At 40.0% G+C, this 17,053-nt stretch overlaps 1 protein-coding gene across 7 annotated transcripts in view; it reads left to right on the forward strand.

Moving 5' to 3' along the window:
* Nucleotides 1-17,053, forward strand: part of LOC124110392 (RCC1 and BTB domain-containing protein 1-like) — a 216,023-nt gene that overhangs the window by 82,366 nt on the left and 116,604 nt on the right. For 5 of the 7 annotated variants that reach the window (XM_048391010.1, XM_048391011.1, XM_048391015.1 and 2 more), the window contains one exon: nt 5,184-5,281. In XM_048391010.1, coding sequence (XP_048246967.1) covers nt 5,184-5,281 — 98 coding nt within the window. Of the gene's footprint in view, nt 1-5,183; nt 5,282-8,799; nt 10,598-17,053 lie in introns of those variants that run through there. The other 2 variants (XM_048391012.1, XM_048391014.1) reach the window with 1 other exon arrangement.

The raw sequence follows: 17,053 nt of genomic DNA on the forward strand, positions 1-17,053 counted from the left end.
TCTGTCCCAACTAAACAAGGATCTGAGAACACCCCATTACGGATGACGTCAGACCGATCTTGCACAAACTTTGACCGACCAATGGAATGACTGACAAAAAGTCGACATTAGCCAATTAGAAGGCAGCTTCCTCGTGCTTAATGACACTAATTTCAAATTGGCGGCTACGCTTCGAAAACATATTTGGCAAATTCTGGATTAAAAATTTAAACCTGAACAAAAGAACATTATGGAATGGCTAATAGATGGTCTAGATTGTATGGATCCAGTCGTGAAGCCCGTAATTATCGTTTGGAATACCCTGTGTTAAAATTTTCGAGACTGCATGATTAGAAATCACATTCCGACTGTCACTTTCATGATCTAGTAAGCGATGATCTGATTGGTCAGATGAAAGGTCGTTCTGACGTGATCCCAAATGTGATGTCCTCGGATCTTTGTTTAGCGGTAGTGAGAACTAAGATCTGATTTTAATGAGATTGCGAATGGCCCTCGTCCCCTCTGTCTAGCTATTCGTTAATTGTACACCCTATTATGTATCAATTGCAAATCATATTCTTTGTATTATTTAAATATAAGATAAATAGATAGAGAACGAAGATGTTAGACGTAGGGGTTTAACTCTCCAACCAAGGATAGCTCTCACCCGCAGCCAAGAGCCTTGACTCTGTGTTACATACCCAGCTATAATTAAGATATTGTTATTTTGTCTCTTGTAATAAACTTGTAATTAGTCTCCTGTGACTTGGCTCTTTTGTTGACTAATTCCCCTAGACAACCTTCATGTGGGAGGGTTTGATGTTTTGTAGATCAGAACGGAACTACAGTCAGGAACATATCATGAAACTTGATACATGTGTTGTGTAGATCAGAACGGAACTACAGTCAGGAACAGATCATGACACTTGGTACATGTGTTGTGTAGATCAGAACGGAACTACAGTCAGGAACATATCATGAAACTTGGTACATGTGTTGTGTAGATCAGAACGGAACTACAGTCAGGAACATATCATGAAACTTGGTACATGTGTTGTGTAGATCAGAACGGAACTACAGTCAGGAACATATCATGACACTTGGTACATGTGTTGTGTAGATCAGAACAGAACTGCAGTCAGGAACAGATCATGAAACTTGATACATGTGTTGTGTAGATCAGAACAGAACTACAGTCAGGAACAGATCATGAAACTTGATACATGTGTTGTGTAGATCAGAACGGAACTACAGTCAGGAACAGATCATGACACTTGGTACATGTGTTGTGTAGATCAGAATGGAACTACAGTCAGGAACAGATCATGAAACTTGGTACATGTGTTGCGTAGATCAGAACGGAACTACAGTCAGGAACAGATCATGAAACTTGATACATGTGTTGTGTAGATCAGAACGGAACTACAGTCAGGAACAGATCATGACACTTGGTACATGTGTTGTGTAGATCAGAACGGAACTACAGTCAGGAACAGATCATGACACTTGGTACATGTGTTGTGTAGATCAGAACGGAACTACAGTCAGGAACAGATCATAAAACTTGGTACATGTGTTGTGTAGATCAGAACGGAACTACAGTCAGGAACAGATCATGACACTTGGTACATGTGTTGTGTAGATCAGAACGGAACTACAGTCAGGAACATATCATGACACTTGGTACATGTGTTGTGTAGATCAGAACAGAACTACAGTCAGGAACAGATCATGAAACTTGATACATGTGTTGTGTAGATCAGAACGGAACTACAGTCAGGAACAGATCATGACACTGGGTACATGTGTTGTGTAGATCAGAATGGAACTACAGTCAGGAACAGATCATGAAACTTGGTACATGTGTTGTGTAGATCAGAACGGAACTACAGTCAGGAACAGATCATAAAACTTGGTACATGTGTTGTGTAGATCAGAACGGAACTACAGTCAGGAACAGATCATGACACTTGGTACATGTGTTGTGTAGATCAGAACGGAACTACAGTCAGGAACATATCATGACACTTGGTACATGTGTTGTGTAGATCAGAACGGGACTACAGTCAGGAACATATCATGACACTTGGTACATGTGTTGTGTAGATCAGAATGGAACTACAGTCAGGAACAGATCATGACACTTGGTACATGTGTTGTGTAGATCAGAACAGAACTACAGTCAGGAACATATCATGAAACTTGGTACATGTGTTGTGTAGATCAGAACGGAACTACAGTCAGGAACATATCATGACACTTGGTACATGTGTTGTGTAGATCAGAATGGAACTACAGTCAGGAACAGATCATGACACTTGATACATGTGTTGTGTAGATCAGAACAGAACTACAGTCAGGAACAGATCATGACACTTGGTACATGTGTTGTGTAGATCAGAACGGAACTACAGTCAGGAACAGATCATAAAACTTGGTACATGTGTTGTGTAGATCAGAACGGAACTACAGTCAGGAACAGATCATGACACTTGGTACATGTGTTGTGTAGATCAGAACGGAACTACAGTCAGGAACATATCATGACACTTGGTACATGTGTTGTGTAGATCAGAACGGGACTACAGTCAGGAACATATCATGACACTTGGTACATGTGTTGTGTAGATCAGAATGGAACTACAGTCAGGAACAGATCATGACACTTGGTACATGTGTTGTGTAGATCAGAACAGAACTACAGTCAGGAACATATCATGACACTTGGTACATGTGTTGTGTAGATCAGAACAGAACTACAGTCAGGAACAGATCATGACACTTGGTACATGTGTTGTGTAGATCAGAACAGAACTACAGTCAGGAACATATCATGAAACTTGGTACATGTGTTGTGTAGATCAGAACGGAACTACAGTCAGGAACAGATCATGACACTTGGTACATGTGTTGTGTAGATCAGAACAGAACTACAGTCAGGAACAGATCATGACACTTGGTACATGTGTTGTGTAGATCAGAACAGAACTACAGTCAGGAACAGATCATGACACTTGGTACATGTGTTGTGTAGATCAGAACGGAACTACAGTCAGGAACAGATCATGACACTTGGTACATGTGTTGTGTAGATCAGAACGGAACTACAGTCAGGAACATATCATGACACTTGGTACATGTGTTGTGTAGATCAGAACGGGACTACAGTCAGGAACAGATCATGACACTTGGTACATGTGTTGTGTAGATCAGAACGGAACTACAGTCAGGAACAGATCATAAAACTTGGTACATGTGTTGTGTAGATCAGAACGGAACTACAGTCAGGAACAGATCATGACACTTGGTACATGTGTTGTGTAGATCAGAACGGGACTACAGTCAGGAACAGATCATGACACTTGGTACATGTGTTGTGTAGATCAGAACGGAACTACAGTCAGGAACAGATCATGAAACTTGATACATGTGTTGTGTAGATCAGAACGGAACTACAGTCAGGAACATATCATGACACTTGGTACATGTGTTGTGTAGATCAGAACGGAACTACAGTCAGGAACAGATCATGAAACTTGATACATGTGTTGTGTAGATCAGAACAGAACTACAGTCAGGAACAGATCATGAAACTTGATACATGGGGCTCAACACATATGTTCCATCTTTTGCATTTAAAATTTCTAAGATCTTTTGCTGAAACATCAAAGGTGCCAACTGTACTTTATGCTGTGTTAATTGACAGACGTCATGGCACTGTTCAAAGTACGTCCCCCGTGATCTAACATATCCTTGGTAACATTGTTCTTTCATTACAGTCAAGAGAGATGGCGCATTCACATCAATTTTGGGTGAAATAGTTTCTTTAATCTTGTATATTATGACATTGGAAGAAATATGGCAAGATGATGTCAACCATCTCTCATGCTGCAGGCTTATCACAAACATATTCAAACCATTGTGTCCATGCCACAACAGTCACAAAGTTGTCTGAGGTGGGCACTGGTGCCTCCAAATTATGTTTGTCTTTGGACAAAGGAATGGGTCAACAGCAGTCTACTGCAAAGGAAATAGCAATCCTTGAAATCTTTCATAACCACATGTACACCTCTTGCTCAGCATACAGCATTTAGCAACATACTGCAGTCAAGCAAAACGGCCGCTATATTTCCCTTTCTCTGAAATGTTCGTCCCACGGCAATGCCATATCATGCCCCAGGGGTTGATTCATGCTGGTTAAGGTATCATCGCAACCAGCTCAGTAACCACACTATTTCATGGCTTTAATTGCAGTTGCTGCTGTTTTCTAATATTAGTGGCAGAAAGTTGCAACTAGTACGACAAGAATACACCTCAACTCACAATAACCAGTGACACTGAACTACGACTGGCTTTGTTTACATTTCTTAGCTCAGCTCGGCCCCACAATGCACTTGTGAAATGTTTTGAGTCACATGATTAATTTAAAACAAATTAATATAAAAACTTAAATTTAGAATTCCTACTTATTGCTGAACGGGCTCATGGATAACCGCACAGTAAACGGATAATGAAATGTGACATATTTAAATAACAAACTACCCATTTTAGTGGTGTTGTATTATGTTCAAAATGTAAATATATCCCTAAAGATAAGGGTGCAGGCAATTAGGTGGAAGAGCCTGTCAGTTCGCCCTGTCCCAGGGTTTACAATTAAGATCACAGGTCATTACGGATTGGATTTGGAACCCAGCTAAAAAAAGCCATAAGGCTAGTCGTTATTTCAGCATCTTAGAAAAGAAAGGATCCCCATGCTTTTAAATATAATAGTTCCGGGCAAAACTATTCTTTATTACACTACACACGGTGGGTAGAGCAAACTTTATTTCTAAATGAAAGCTAACATCATTGACCCCCACCCCCCTTATACTGTTGACTACAAATGCATTATTGTTCGGAGATGCAGTTAGCCTTTTAATAAAGAATTTTTATATTTGACACAACTTCACTCGTTCACTCATCACACTTAGACCCAGGCTCAATCACCAAATAGCTACCTAATTCTGGTGTCTTCTGCCGTGATATTGTGGGAATATTGCTAATAGCATCATAACAACCTATTCACTTGCTCACTTCAGTGAGATTCTTTTATCAATGTATTTTTTATTGTATGTTATTGATGATTTGATATGATGTTCCAGAAAAAAGGAGTGATCTACAGGTGTTTACTTGTATCATAGAATCATATGTGTTTCCCAATTCAGCACCATTGAGATCACCCAGTATCCATACAGTGTGTACCGTGCCTTCCTCCAGTACCTGTACACAGACCAAGTGGATCTCATACCAGAGGAAGCAATAGGTAAATAGTATGACGGGATCCTTGTAGTTTCATTGTTTGTTGTTTATGCTGAACTCGGCAATATTCCAGCTATATGATGGTGGTCTGGACCAGTGATTGACATCATGAGCATCGATCCACGCAATTGGGATATTATGACATGAATCAACCAAGTCAGCTGACCACCTGATCCCGTGTGTGGCCTCTTACGACAAGCATAGTCGCATTTTATGGCAGAAAGGGATGCTGAAGACCTATTCTAGACCTATTATCTTCACAGGTCTGTAGGAAATCAGCGGTAGAAATTGGCAATAGTCCCATAGTACTCACCAAATTGCCCAATAGTTAAGATATCATAAAGACTAGTAGAACAACAAACAAACTAGTGGACAAAAATGGTTATTTTCTATCGCTGGGAATGAATTGGTATCAGCACCACTGCATTAGCCAAACGTTCAGGACATCCATGGACACAGACACTAATTCTTTCACCTGTTACAAATGAATGTCTGAAGGGTATCGTATTTCAATCAGACTGAAAACATTAGAGTTCTATGTTCATAATATGAAAGAAATGTGTTATGTAGATAATCTACACAAGTGTCATGTGATCCACCTTAGTAACCTCCGGTGTCATCATCTATTGTTTTCTAAAGCTTGTTGACCTCCCATGATATATACTGGTGGGCTCGACTGAGCTTGATGACAGAAATAAGTCTATGTCACCTCTAATGGGGTTTTACAAACTCTATGGGTATATTTAGGAGAGGAACATCATGTATTTTCCGATTTCCTGGTGTTATTGAATATGTGTTGCCTGGAAATTTCATTTCAAACCAACATCTGGTTATTGACATGATACAAATGTTGTCAGTAATTTTCCATCACTCACTCTTTCTCACTGTGAACTCTCACAGATGAGGCAGACATGACGTCTCTCTGGAATGATCTGACATCATGACACAATGCCTTATGCTTCCATGAACTGAACCTGCCCGACTAGCAGAATGTTGAAAAACTTAATACTTAATTAATGTAGTATTTCTTCAAATTTGGGATTTGGGATCGAATGATACTTATTAAGAAAAGAACTCACATGAAAAGATTTCTGGATCCAATCACCATTCAACAATGATTTTCAAGCAATTAGATTGGAGAACACACTCCCATATAAACTGTATGGTATTTAGTTATTGAATCTGTGTTCACTACCAATAGGAGGATGGAAGGAAAGTCAGTTCTTTGGAAATAGCTGTGTGTTCAGTGAACAAGTACAATTGAAGTAATACTTTTGAATATAAAACCTTAATTACATCATTGCAAAAAATCCTGTATTTCAGCTGTCATTCAACTATGAAATCTTTATATTTTTAACAGCAATCCTCTTCGCTGTCAAGTATCCCTAACCAGTTGAGATACTAATAGTATTTATTTTCCTAAACCTGTGCATGAGCAGCCAGGAAGTCTTCACTACTTTCCTGTGTGTGCTTCTGTCAATTTCAAAAACTTTTTCTAAATTGTCATTGTACATGAATTGGTAGTTTTCACACTATAATAAGTTTGGCTCTTCATTTTACTTAGTGTCCTAATAGACTATATCTTCCTGATCCAGCTATTGTCTCATCTAGGATTCCTATATCCAGGAAGCCTACTTACATGTGCCGATCCATCCCAGCGACACAGAAATTGCTCCATTTCATCTTCAACGGGACTTCAACTCCCAGGACAGCCAGACAGATTCTTCACCATCCTGCCCCTATGTTCAATAGTGGGGGTTGAGGATGAACAGGAACTTCTACTATGTCTGGTGTGTGCCCTGCGATGTTTTTTTGACACTCTAAGGACTGTCAAGGACAATGCCGCCATCTATTCATCCCTCATGAGATTCGAGCAGTCGTCTCTACCATGAGGCTTCACAGCAACTGTTCCATCCTGGCGCTTGGATACAAGAACAAGATTACGAAATTATGTGTTCACTGGAGATGCATAATTCTAGTAAAATCTAGATTTTTTTTATAATTGTATGCTTATCCTGCATTACTTTATCTCAAGTGCCCACCCATCACAGAGCTGCCTCCCCAATATCCCACATGGGAGCTGTGTGATAGAGTTAGCCACTCAGCTAGTTGGAACAACTTTTTTGTCAGCATCACCTCACACAGGTCTTTCACTCTGTCAAGAACAAGCAGTAAATTCATTCAGGAGTAATGTAAGATAAGAATACAAATATAAAAAATAACTAGATTTTACTAGAATTACGCATCTCCGGTATTCCTAGTTCCGAAAAAGAATACGACCGACATGAGAATGATAATCAACCTAAAGACCTTCAACTGGGTCATCGTTCACAACACCGGACCAGTCGTCACTCTTTTCATGGGGATCAACTTGCCCATACACTGGCAACCTCACAGTTCCTACTCAGAACTCAGACACACCACTGGTCTGTCAACCACAGGGGATTGGCCGTGTGTGGAGCTTGAACATAGTCGATTCAGCAGGACGAATTACATGTCACGTGTCAAGAACTCTGACTGTAAACGTCTTCGACTGTAATCAAGTCAACTGACCTAATGGGATCTGTGCAGTGTATTTGTACAGACTGGCTTGCATGATCGCTTGCATGAACACTGCAACCACTCGACCAGGCGCCTGTCGCTGTACATCAATGTGTCCGATTCACAAACTACAGTGGACATCTGATGCCTGCACACGCAGTGAATGAGACACCACGCCCCATCGTTGAGTCAGGATTAGAATCAGTGAATAATGGTTTTCAGAAGAGATTACTGTCAATTACACAGGGAGTTACTAGAGGCAGATCCTCCGGGTCTCTTCAGTATATTCTGGCAAAGATGTAATAGAGGTAGAGGATTTGCAAGAATTATGGAACAATAGTTATCATTGTTAATAATTCTAAGAATACTACCTCTATTACATCCGAAGTACTCCCTCCCACCACCCCAATTTATCTACCCCAAGTGGTTAGATGTGGGAAAATAAGTGAGATTCCCGCCATTACGCACATCATAGCATGGGTTGCTATTGTGCTATATGTGGAACAACTAATTGTGTGATTGACAGTGAAGAGGGTGTCTGTTGAAAATGTGAAAATTTTAGTTAGTGTGACTGAAGCCAAAATACAGGATTTATGGCAAAGATGTAATGGAGTAGTAATCTTAGAATTATTAACAATGATAACTATTGTTTGATATCTCTGCCAATATATGCACCATTTAGTGAAAACATATAAATTAAGCTCAACATTTTATGAGAAGGTGAGAACTGTGGAGAACAATTGGTTCATTAGTTAAATCTGTACCGGTAGAAAAAACTCTATAATGCTATTATGTCTGAGTAGATCAATTATTAACATCAACTGCAATGGACATTATTTACTTCATCTTAAATATTTTGAATATTTAGTCTATTATGACTGATCCATTACCACAACAGGTAAATCTTGTATGTTTTGACAAGCCATTTCTACTCCACTGCCCGTTGCAACTGGGGTGTCTGACAGCTGGGTTATGCTACAGATGCTCACTGATGAGGCAGATGGGCCCAACTACAACCTTCGGTGGGGATGTCGATGGATAACATTGGTGTGGGACACATGACTAAACAAGTCCTCAGTGTATGTCACCCTGATGCTAGATCCCCAAGAGGACAAGCTGTCCATGGATTGGAAATGGTTCTTAGCATACGCCCTTCCCCGCTTGGTCTCTCCTATAGGAGTAATTTGGAAGATTGAAGACACAGACTGCACGATCATTTCCTTCTTCATTTTCAACAGAATGTTTAGTTTCTCCACAGCACCATTGAAGAATATCACTCTGCCTTAACATCAGTTCTCCATCACGAAAAGCTATCTCACTCTGTCATCAAAGGCTCATGAGATCTTTCCTGTTGGAGAACGTTAAGATCCCGTGCACATTCTCTAAGTGCAACCTCTTGGTTGTTCTGTCTGCTGTCTTGGTGATTGTGTTCAGACCTTTGGCATCTGCCATGTTATTACAAAAGAACAAGAAAACAGTTCATGCATGCGGAAGACTAATGTTTAGCATCAGGACCTTACCAGTAGATAGATAAAAAACAATCTACTTCCCTGGGATGGCTGGTACATAGACAAGACATGATTCCCAGCCTTGGCAAGGGTTTGGCACTGTCCGGTCAGCATCTCTGTCCTATCCAGGCTCCTTGATTCTACTTTACAGCGACACAACCGTTCTGTACATCCAGGAATTGCCTCTTCATTTCATGTAAACCATCACTCAGATAATGTTTCCAATCTACCAGTTTCTCAGTTAAAAAATATAAACTTTGAAGAATTTTGATGCAAGAAATTGATTCTGAAATTATTATTTTACAAGGAATAATATATTCCAATATTGTGATATTTCAGTTGCAGCTTTTACTTTAAGTATTTATTATAATAATCATAAGCGAAACACTGTGGTATATTTTACTTATGGAACAATTGACAAGTCACAATTTGAGGCTTCGCACAGCTGTACTATTTTGATTGTTAAAACATGATAAAAACATCAAAAGACATTGTATACATGTATTATGTCCTCCCTGCACTTCACAGCTGTAGTTGTTTTTACACAAGAAATTAGGGTATTGTCAGCAGCTGAGCTAGATAAAACACTCCCACTGTTTTATAGGAATGGGTATTGGAGGTTTTAAGTGTATCACAATATTTTACAATACACAAGGCTGTATTGCGATATGTATCACAATATATTGTATAATTCTAAATTTTGAATTCACAAAACTCAATGTTATTTACAGCAACCACAGTCCAATTAAGGCTATTGAGGCCTTGAAACAAACTTTAGTGGACAGAGAATGGATACACATATCATAAATGACTTTGACTTGTTAAAAGTCATATTTGTTGTAGTTTGACTATTATCATTTATGTCAGCATAAAGTTTTCAAGACTGTGAGCGCAGGTGCCTGGAGAGTGACTGGTCAAATTCTTCCATCATAAGAATACAGCGATCAGCTGTACCAAAGTACAACGCTTATGGTTATTATTATTCTAAATATATATAGAGTAAAAGCTGCAACTAAAATAACATGATATTGAAATATATTATTCCTGATTAAATAATTGTTTCAGATACAATTATTCCGATCATTGCATCAAAATTCTTGAAGTTAAATTATTGGGTACTTTTAACCAAATTGCTGGCTGATTGGGAGAAAACGTGTGTACAGCCTATAACTGTTTCCGGCTTAGTTTACGAGGAAATATGCATGTTAAACCTAATCTCTGCATGTAATCAACTTGTCTTGTGATGTTTTATATTAAATTTCAGATTTGGACTGAACAAAGTTTGTTGTCACCCATTTGTTGATACCTGAATTTGCTGAATTATCTGCGCATAATACTCGAAAAGTCTCCGTGTATTTGGCAAGTGTATAGAATTAAACACATGATAAAAATCGCATTTTAAAATCACCCGATATACTGAACATTAAATATGATATCGTGCTTCGTGGCCTTGAAAGAGTGAACCTCAATATACCGATTTACCGGTAATACTGCACACCCTTACTGTTTTATGCTGGGGATTATGAACCCTCGAGAAACAGTCATGGGAGCAAAATCTTACTTTCTCTTGTCTCTTTGGTTTCCCAATTCAAACACAACCTTGGAGCTTTATCCTTCACATACAGCTGACACGCAGTTTTCAATTTTTTTGTGGTTCATGTTGTCAATTTAGCATGTTTAATGGGAATCTAAATGCTTTTGTGTCTGTCAGTGTCATATACAACCAAGTAATGATCATCTTTTGAAAGTCCAAACATATAATGGTATGAAACTGTTAGAAGAAAATAATAACATATCATGCATTTGAACTTTTAGTTAGGCAGCAAGTTTGATAGCAGGACAAATCAGTAACAAGTAGTTGAATAGTTACGTGACCAAGGCTATCTCTACAAACAATATCCATATGTGAAACAGACACACATGCAAGAGCAGAAATGAGTCACAGTATTGGTTGACAAGTAACCTGTACCATACCACATCATACAGTTCCTTTAGATTCTAGAAAACCAGGGTTTTATCATGCAAATCTTGGTGGTACATGTCATAAATAGTTGGTCAAAAAAGGCTCCAAATCAAATTGACATTGTGGAGAGTATATGAAGCAACTGTAAAATGTGTGTTACATGATCATCTCATCTCATCTCAGGCCCAGTATGTGATAGTGGAATTGAAAACGTACAGACAATAAACTAAGTATGATTGAATTTGAAGCCACATGAATAGGTTTACTAAGTACATCTTGAGTGAGTTGCATGGGCGTTATCAGGTAAGGGTTAGTGCATCTAGCAAGAGTGTCTTACAGCATTGGGTGAGGGTAAGTACAACTTGAGAGAGTGTCACAAACAGTGTTGGGTAAGGATAAGTGTGCTGTGACAGTGTCATGGACAGTGTTGGGTAAGGGTAAGTGCTGTGACAGTGTCATAGACAGTGTTGGGTAAGGGTAAGTGTTGTGACAGTGTCATAGACAGTGTTGGGTAAGGGTAAGTGTTATGACAGTGTCATGGACAGTGTTGGGTAAGGGTAAGTGCTGTGACAGTGTCACAGACAGTGTTGGGTAAGGGTAAGTGTTGTGACAGTGTTGGGTAAGGGTTAGTGCTGTGTCATAGACAGTGTTGGATAAGGGTAAGTGTTGTGACAGTGTCATAGACAGTGTTGGATAAGGGTAAGTGTTGTGATAGTGTTATAGACTCTATTGGGTAAGGGTAAGTGTTGTGACAGTGTCATAGACAGTGTTTGGTGGGGGTAAGTGTTGTGACAGTGTTGTGTAAGGATAATTGCTGTGACAGTGTCATAGACAGTGTTGGATGAGGGTGAGTGTTGTACCAGTGTCGTGGACAGTCGTGGGTGGGGGTAAGTGTTGTGACAGTGTCATAGACAGTGTTGGGTAAGGGTATGTAATATTCATCTTGTGCATCACGTCCCCAAATATGTCAATGGGACATCACATGACTTCATTGTATGGACTTCCGGAGTAAAACCAACTTCAAGCAGACACCTCCTGTGATCCTTAAGTTATGCATCTTTCTCGAATACAACAAAACGCATAATGAAACATGGTGTCAGAAGTCGTGACAACTCACTCTCGTCACTAAATGAACTTTATTACTCCCAACTCAAGTGAGTTTCAGTGAACTAACTGTATTTGACCGGCAAACTCGATCGTGTCAAACCCACGTGCGTTGCTCGACTCGCTGCATTGCATAACTCTAAAATAACTTTCTACAAAATGAACTAAAGCGGAAACTAATTTTCATTCTGAAGATTGATGTTTATTATACGCAACAACTTGATTGTGATATAATGTGCACTTGAAAACTCTCTCTATGAACTACATATGACAAAATTGAAAAAGTATGGAAGCCTGTGTGGTGCCATAACACAATTTCGCAAGAAATCTACCGAAGTGCTGATGGTGAAAATTTGCTATGGAAGCCTAAAAGGGTCATTATTTGAATTTTCATTGTTTATGGCAATTTGAACTCCTAAACTGCAAACAAGTAATTTTGAAGCAGTTTTATGAACTTTTAGGAAGAAAATGTTTTTTTTCTGACAACATTTATCATCACTATGGCTGAAGAGCAAGCACAAACTGTTACTCAAGCTACATTTCAAGGCAATATTCCTCCACCTCCTTAAAGGGAAATCTTGCACAAAACTGGAAAAGATGGAGACAAATCTGGGACTCTTTTGAAGTTATGGCCAGAATTGATGCAAATGACCATAAATACAGACTTGCTTCATTCATAACCTACATAGGTCCAGAAACTCTTAATATCTATAATGGCTTACCTTATGAGTCTGAGGAGGACAAATAGAACATGGATACAGTGTTAACTCTCATGGAAAGGCACTGTCTAGGTGAAACTAACGTCATATATGAAAGATACATCTTCAACCAAAGATCACAAATGGAAGGTGAATCTGTAGATACCTACACAAACACTCTCAGAACATTGGCTGCATCTTGTGATTTCAAAACGTTACATGATGAACTCATCAGAGACCCAATTGTGTGTGGTCTGAGAGATAATGCAACACGTAGAAAACTATTGTAAGAACCTAAGCTGACTTTGAAGAGATGTATAGATATATGCAGAGCAACTGAATCAACCATGGCTCAAGTAAAAGCATTGTCAAGTGCCCAAGAGGATATCCATGCTGTTTGCAAGAAATCTAAAACTCCATCCAGACGTCAACCCCCAGACAAAAAGTAAACATAGTAAGCCTGTAAATGACTCACAACAGAAAACTCTCATGTGGAACTGTAAGTATTGTGGTAAACGTCACCCACCTCAACGAGAGCATTGCCCAGCATATGGCGTCAAATGCAGTAACTGTGGTAGATTTTCACACTATGCCTCCATGTGCAAGAGTAAGAAGAAACATTCTTCCCGAGTACACAGAGTTGATGATGATTGTGATGAATCTGATATTAATCCTACAGAGGAACTGATGACTATAGATACCTGTGAAGAATCTGTCAACTGTGTTGTAGGACATTACCCTACTAAAGTCTTCACAACACTTGAAGTGAACTCTCAACCAGTACGATTTCAGGTAGATGCGGGGCTACTTGTAATGTTATCTCTAAAAAGTATCTCCTAGAGGATACTGACATGCAGGATACGTTGGTTAACCTGAAGATGTACAATGGGTCCAAGCTTACTACAATGGGAACTGCTAATCTCCATTTATGCCATCTCAAGAACTCTAAAAAGTATCATGGCAAGTTTGTTGTGGTTGCTCAGGACAGAACACCACTGATTGGATCCCGTTCTGCTCAACAAATGAACTTTATCAAAGTGCTCCATGAAAATATTCTTGAAGTTTCTGAAGAGAAACCTACGTCTGAGAAAGTCACATCCTCAACTGGTCTTACAAAAGAGGACATACTGAAGACTTACCCAGACATCTTTAGCGATGAACTTGGAACTTTTGAAGGAACTCAAAAGCTAGAAATTGATCCAAGTATAACGCCTGTCAAACAGCCACTCAGGAGAATTCCACATGCACTCAAGCAAGACCTCAAGACAGAACTCGAACGTTTAGAAAAACGTGGTGTAATTACTCCAGTTGATACACCTACAGACTGGGTCTCTAGTCTCTTGATCGTTAAGAAGCCCTCAGGACGTCTACGCCTATGCATAGATCCTAAACCTCTCAATAAAGCTCTCAAAAGATGTCACTATCCATTGCCTGTAATGGAAGATATACTGCCAGATATTGCAGAAGCCAAGGTGTTCTCTAAATGTGACTTGAAAGATGGTTTCTGGCATATCGTACTTGATGAGGACTCTAGTTATCTCACAACCTTTGGTGTTTCCCCTGCACCAGTGATATTCCAGCAGAGAATCGATCAGCTTCTCCAAGATCTGCCTGGAGTATTCAGGATAGCAGATGATATATTGATCATTGGTGAAGGCTCTACCTAGGAAGAAGGAATAGCAAACCATGACAAATGGTTTGTGCAATTCATCCTACGATGCCGAGAGAAAGGTATTCGACTCAACTCAGACAAACTTGATCTGAAAAGGTCAGAAGTCTCTTACATTGGTCATCTTCTAACAGATCATGGACTCAAACCTGACCCTAGAAAAGTGAAAGCAATCCTTCAAATGCCTACACCTACAGATGTTCAAGGTGTCCAACATGTGATCGGGATGGTTACATATCTATCCAAGTTCCTCAGAGACTTGTCAGATCTGTGTGAACCCATACGACAATTGACAAAGAAAGGAATCCTTTGGAATTGGACTCTATCAAGCGAGGTGTCACTCAAGCGCCTGTTCTCAAGTACTTCAACAGTCATGAAGAAGTCTCTCGTCAAAGTGACGCATCAGAAACAGGACTTGGAGCTACTATACTTCAAGGTGGACAACCAGTAGCATACGCTAGCAGAGCTCTTACTCCCACAGAAAGAAACTATGCTCAAATTGAGAAAGAGCTCCTGAGCATTCTGATCGGATTCACTAGATTCCACCAGTATCTCTATGGACGCAAAGTACAAGTCAAAAGTGACCATAAGCCCTTAGAGACTATACACAAGAAACCTCTGGTCACAGCTCCCAAGCGTCTTCAACGCATGCTTCTCGCCTTGCAGAAGTATGACTATACCATCACATACAAGAAAGGCAAGGAAATGTATCTTGCCGACACCCTGTCTCGCGCATACATGACAGAGACAGAAGAAGCTGTGGATGTTGAGATGGAAACAGAACAAATCCACATGTTAGACTACCTGCCTGTGTCTAATGAAAGACTCACTGAAACCCAACTTGCAACCGCTCTGGATGAAACCCTCCAGGTTGTAGCCAAGATGGTACAAGTAGGATGGCCCGAGACAAAGAGTGACATACCTGATCTTGCAACACCATATTTCCATGTGAGGGATGAACTTAGTGTTCAAGATGGAATCTGACATTCTCAAACGTCTACATAATGCTCACATTGGCAAAGAATCAACCAGGCGAAGGGCCCGTGAATGTGTTTATTGGCCTAACATGAATGCTGAAATCAAAGACTTCATATCCAAATGTGAAGTGTGCCAGATCTATGATTCCAAGCAAGCCAAGGAACCTCTGATTCCTTATGACACTCCAGACAGACCCTGGTCAAAGCTAGGTATTGATTTGTTCAACTGTAATCAGAAAGACTATGTAATCCTAGTTGACTACTTCGGTGACTTCTTTGAAGTAGATATGATCACTGACAAGACAGGAAAACAAGTGATCCAGAAACTCAAAAGTCATTTGGCTAGACACGGAATACCGGATACCATAATCTCAGACAATGGTCCACCGTTCAAATCTCAGGACTTTGCTGATCTCGCGAACAAGTATGAGTTTACTCACATAACAAGCTCACCAGCCTTCCCACAGTCGAATGGTAAAGTCGAGTCTGCCAAGAGACTAATCAAGAAATGCTCAAAAGCAGGTTCTGACCCTTATCTAGCCTTATTAGACATCTGCAACACACCAACTGAAGGAATGTCTACATCCCCTGCACAGCGCCTGTTCAATCGCCGCACCAAGACTCTACTACCTACGACCAAACAGTTACTCCAACCATCTGTGTCCAACAGTCAAATCTGAAAAGAGGAAGAAAGTAGAGAGTCAAGTGAAGTATTTCAACAGACATGCAAAAGACCTGTTGCCATTGTATGAAGGCGACCAAGTGCGCATTCAACCACTCAGACTAGGTGATCATGAATGGAAAAAAGGTACAGTAAACATCAGATCATATGAAGTTAACCTTGATGATGGTCAAACACTGAGGAGAAATAGACGTCACTTGAGACCAGTACCATTTACACCTCATGAACGAGAACCAGCATCTCAACATGCTCAAGCACCAGCAATTATACAAGCACCAGAGCCAGTTACAGACCAGCCACTGAAACAACCGTCTCCCAAGAAAGTTAAACAGTCACAGACACAGCCATCGGTGACAACAACAACAACAGGTAACAACAACTCATCACCGAGAATCACGAGAAGTGGTAGAGTTTCAAGACCACCTGCACACTTGAAAGACTTTAACATGAAAGTGTGAACATGACTTTAATTTTGTGTATCTATTAGGGTTAAATGGCCAAGGGTGTGCAGGTACTAGTGGTACTAAGCTGCTAATTGTTTATACCAAAATGCTACCGTTGCCATGGCCACTAGTGTGGCCAACGGCGATTTGCAGCTAGCGCTGCTGGCCTGAGACTGCTACCGCAGTCCGGC

This window comes from Haliotis rufescens, unplaced genomic scaffold, assembly GCF_023055435.1.
Source record: "Haliotis rufescens isolate VD_foot unplaced genomic scaffold, xgHalRufe1.0.p SCAF_9, whole genome shotgun sequence".
Classification (NCBI taxonomy): Eukaryota; Metazoa; Mollusca; class Gastropoda; order Lepetellida; family Haliotidae; genus Haliotis; species Haliotis rufescens.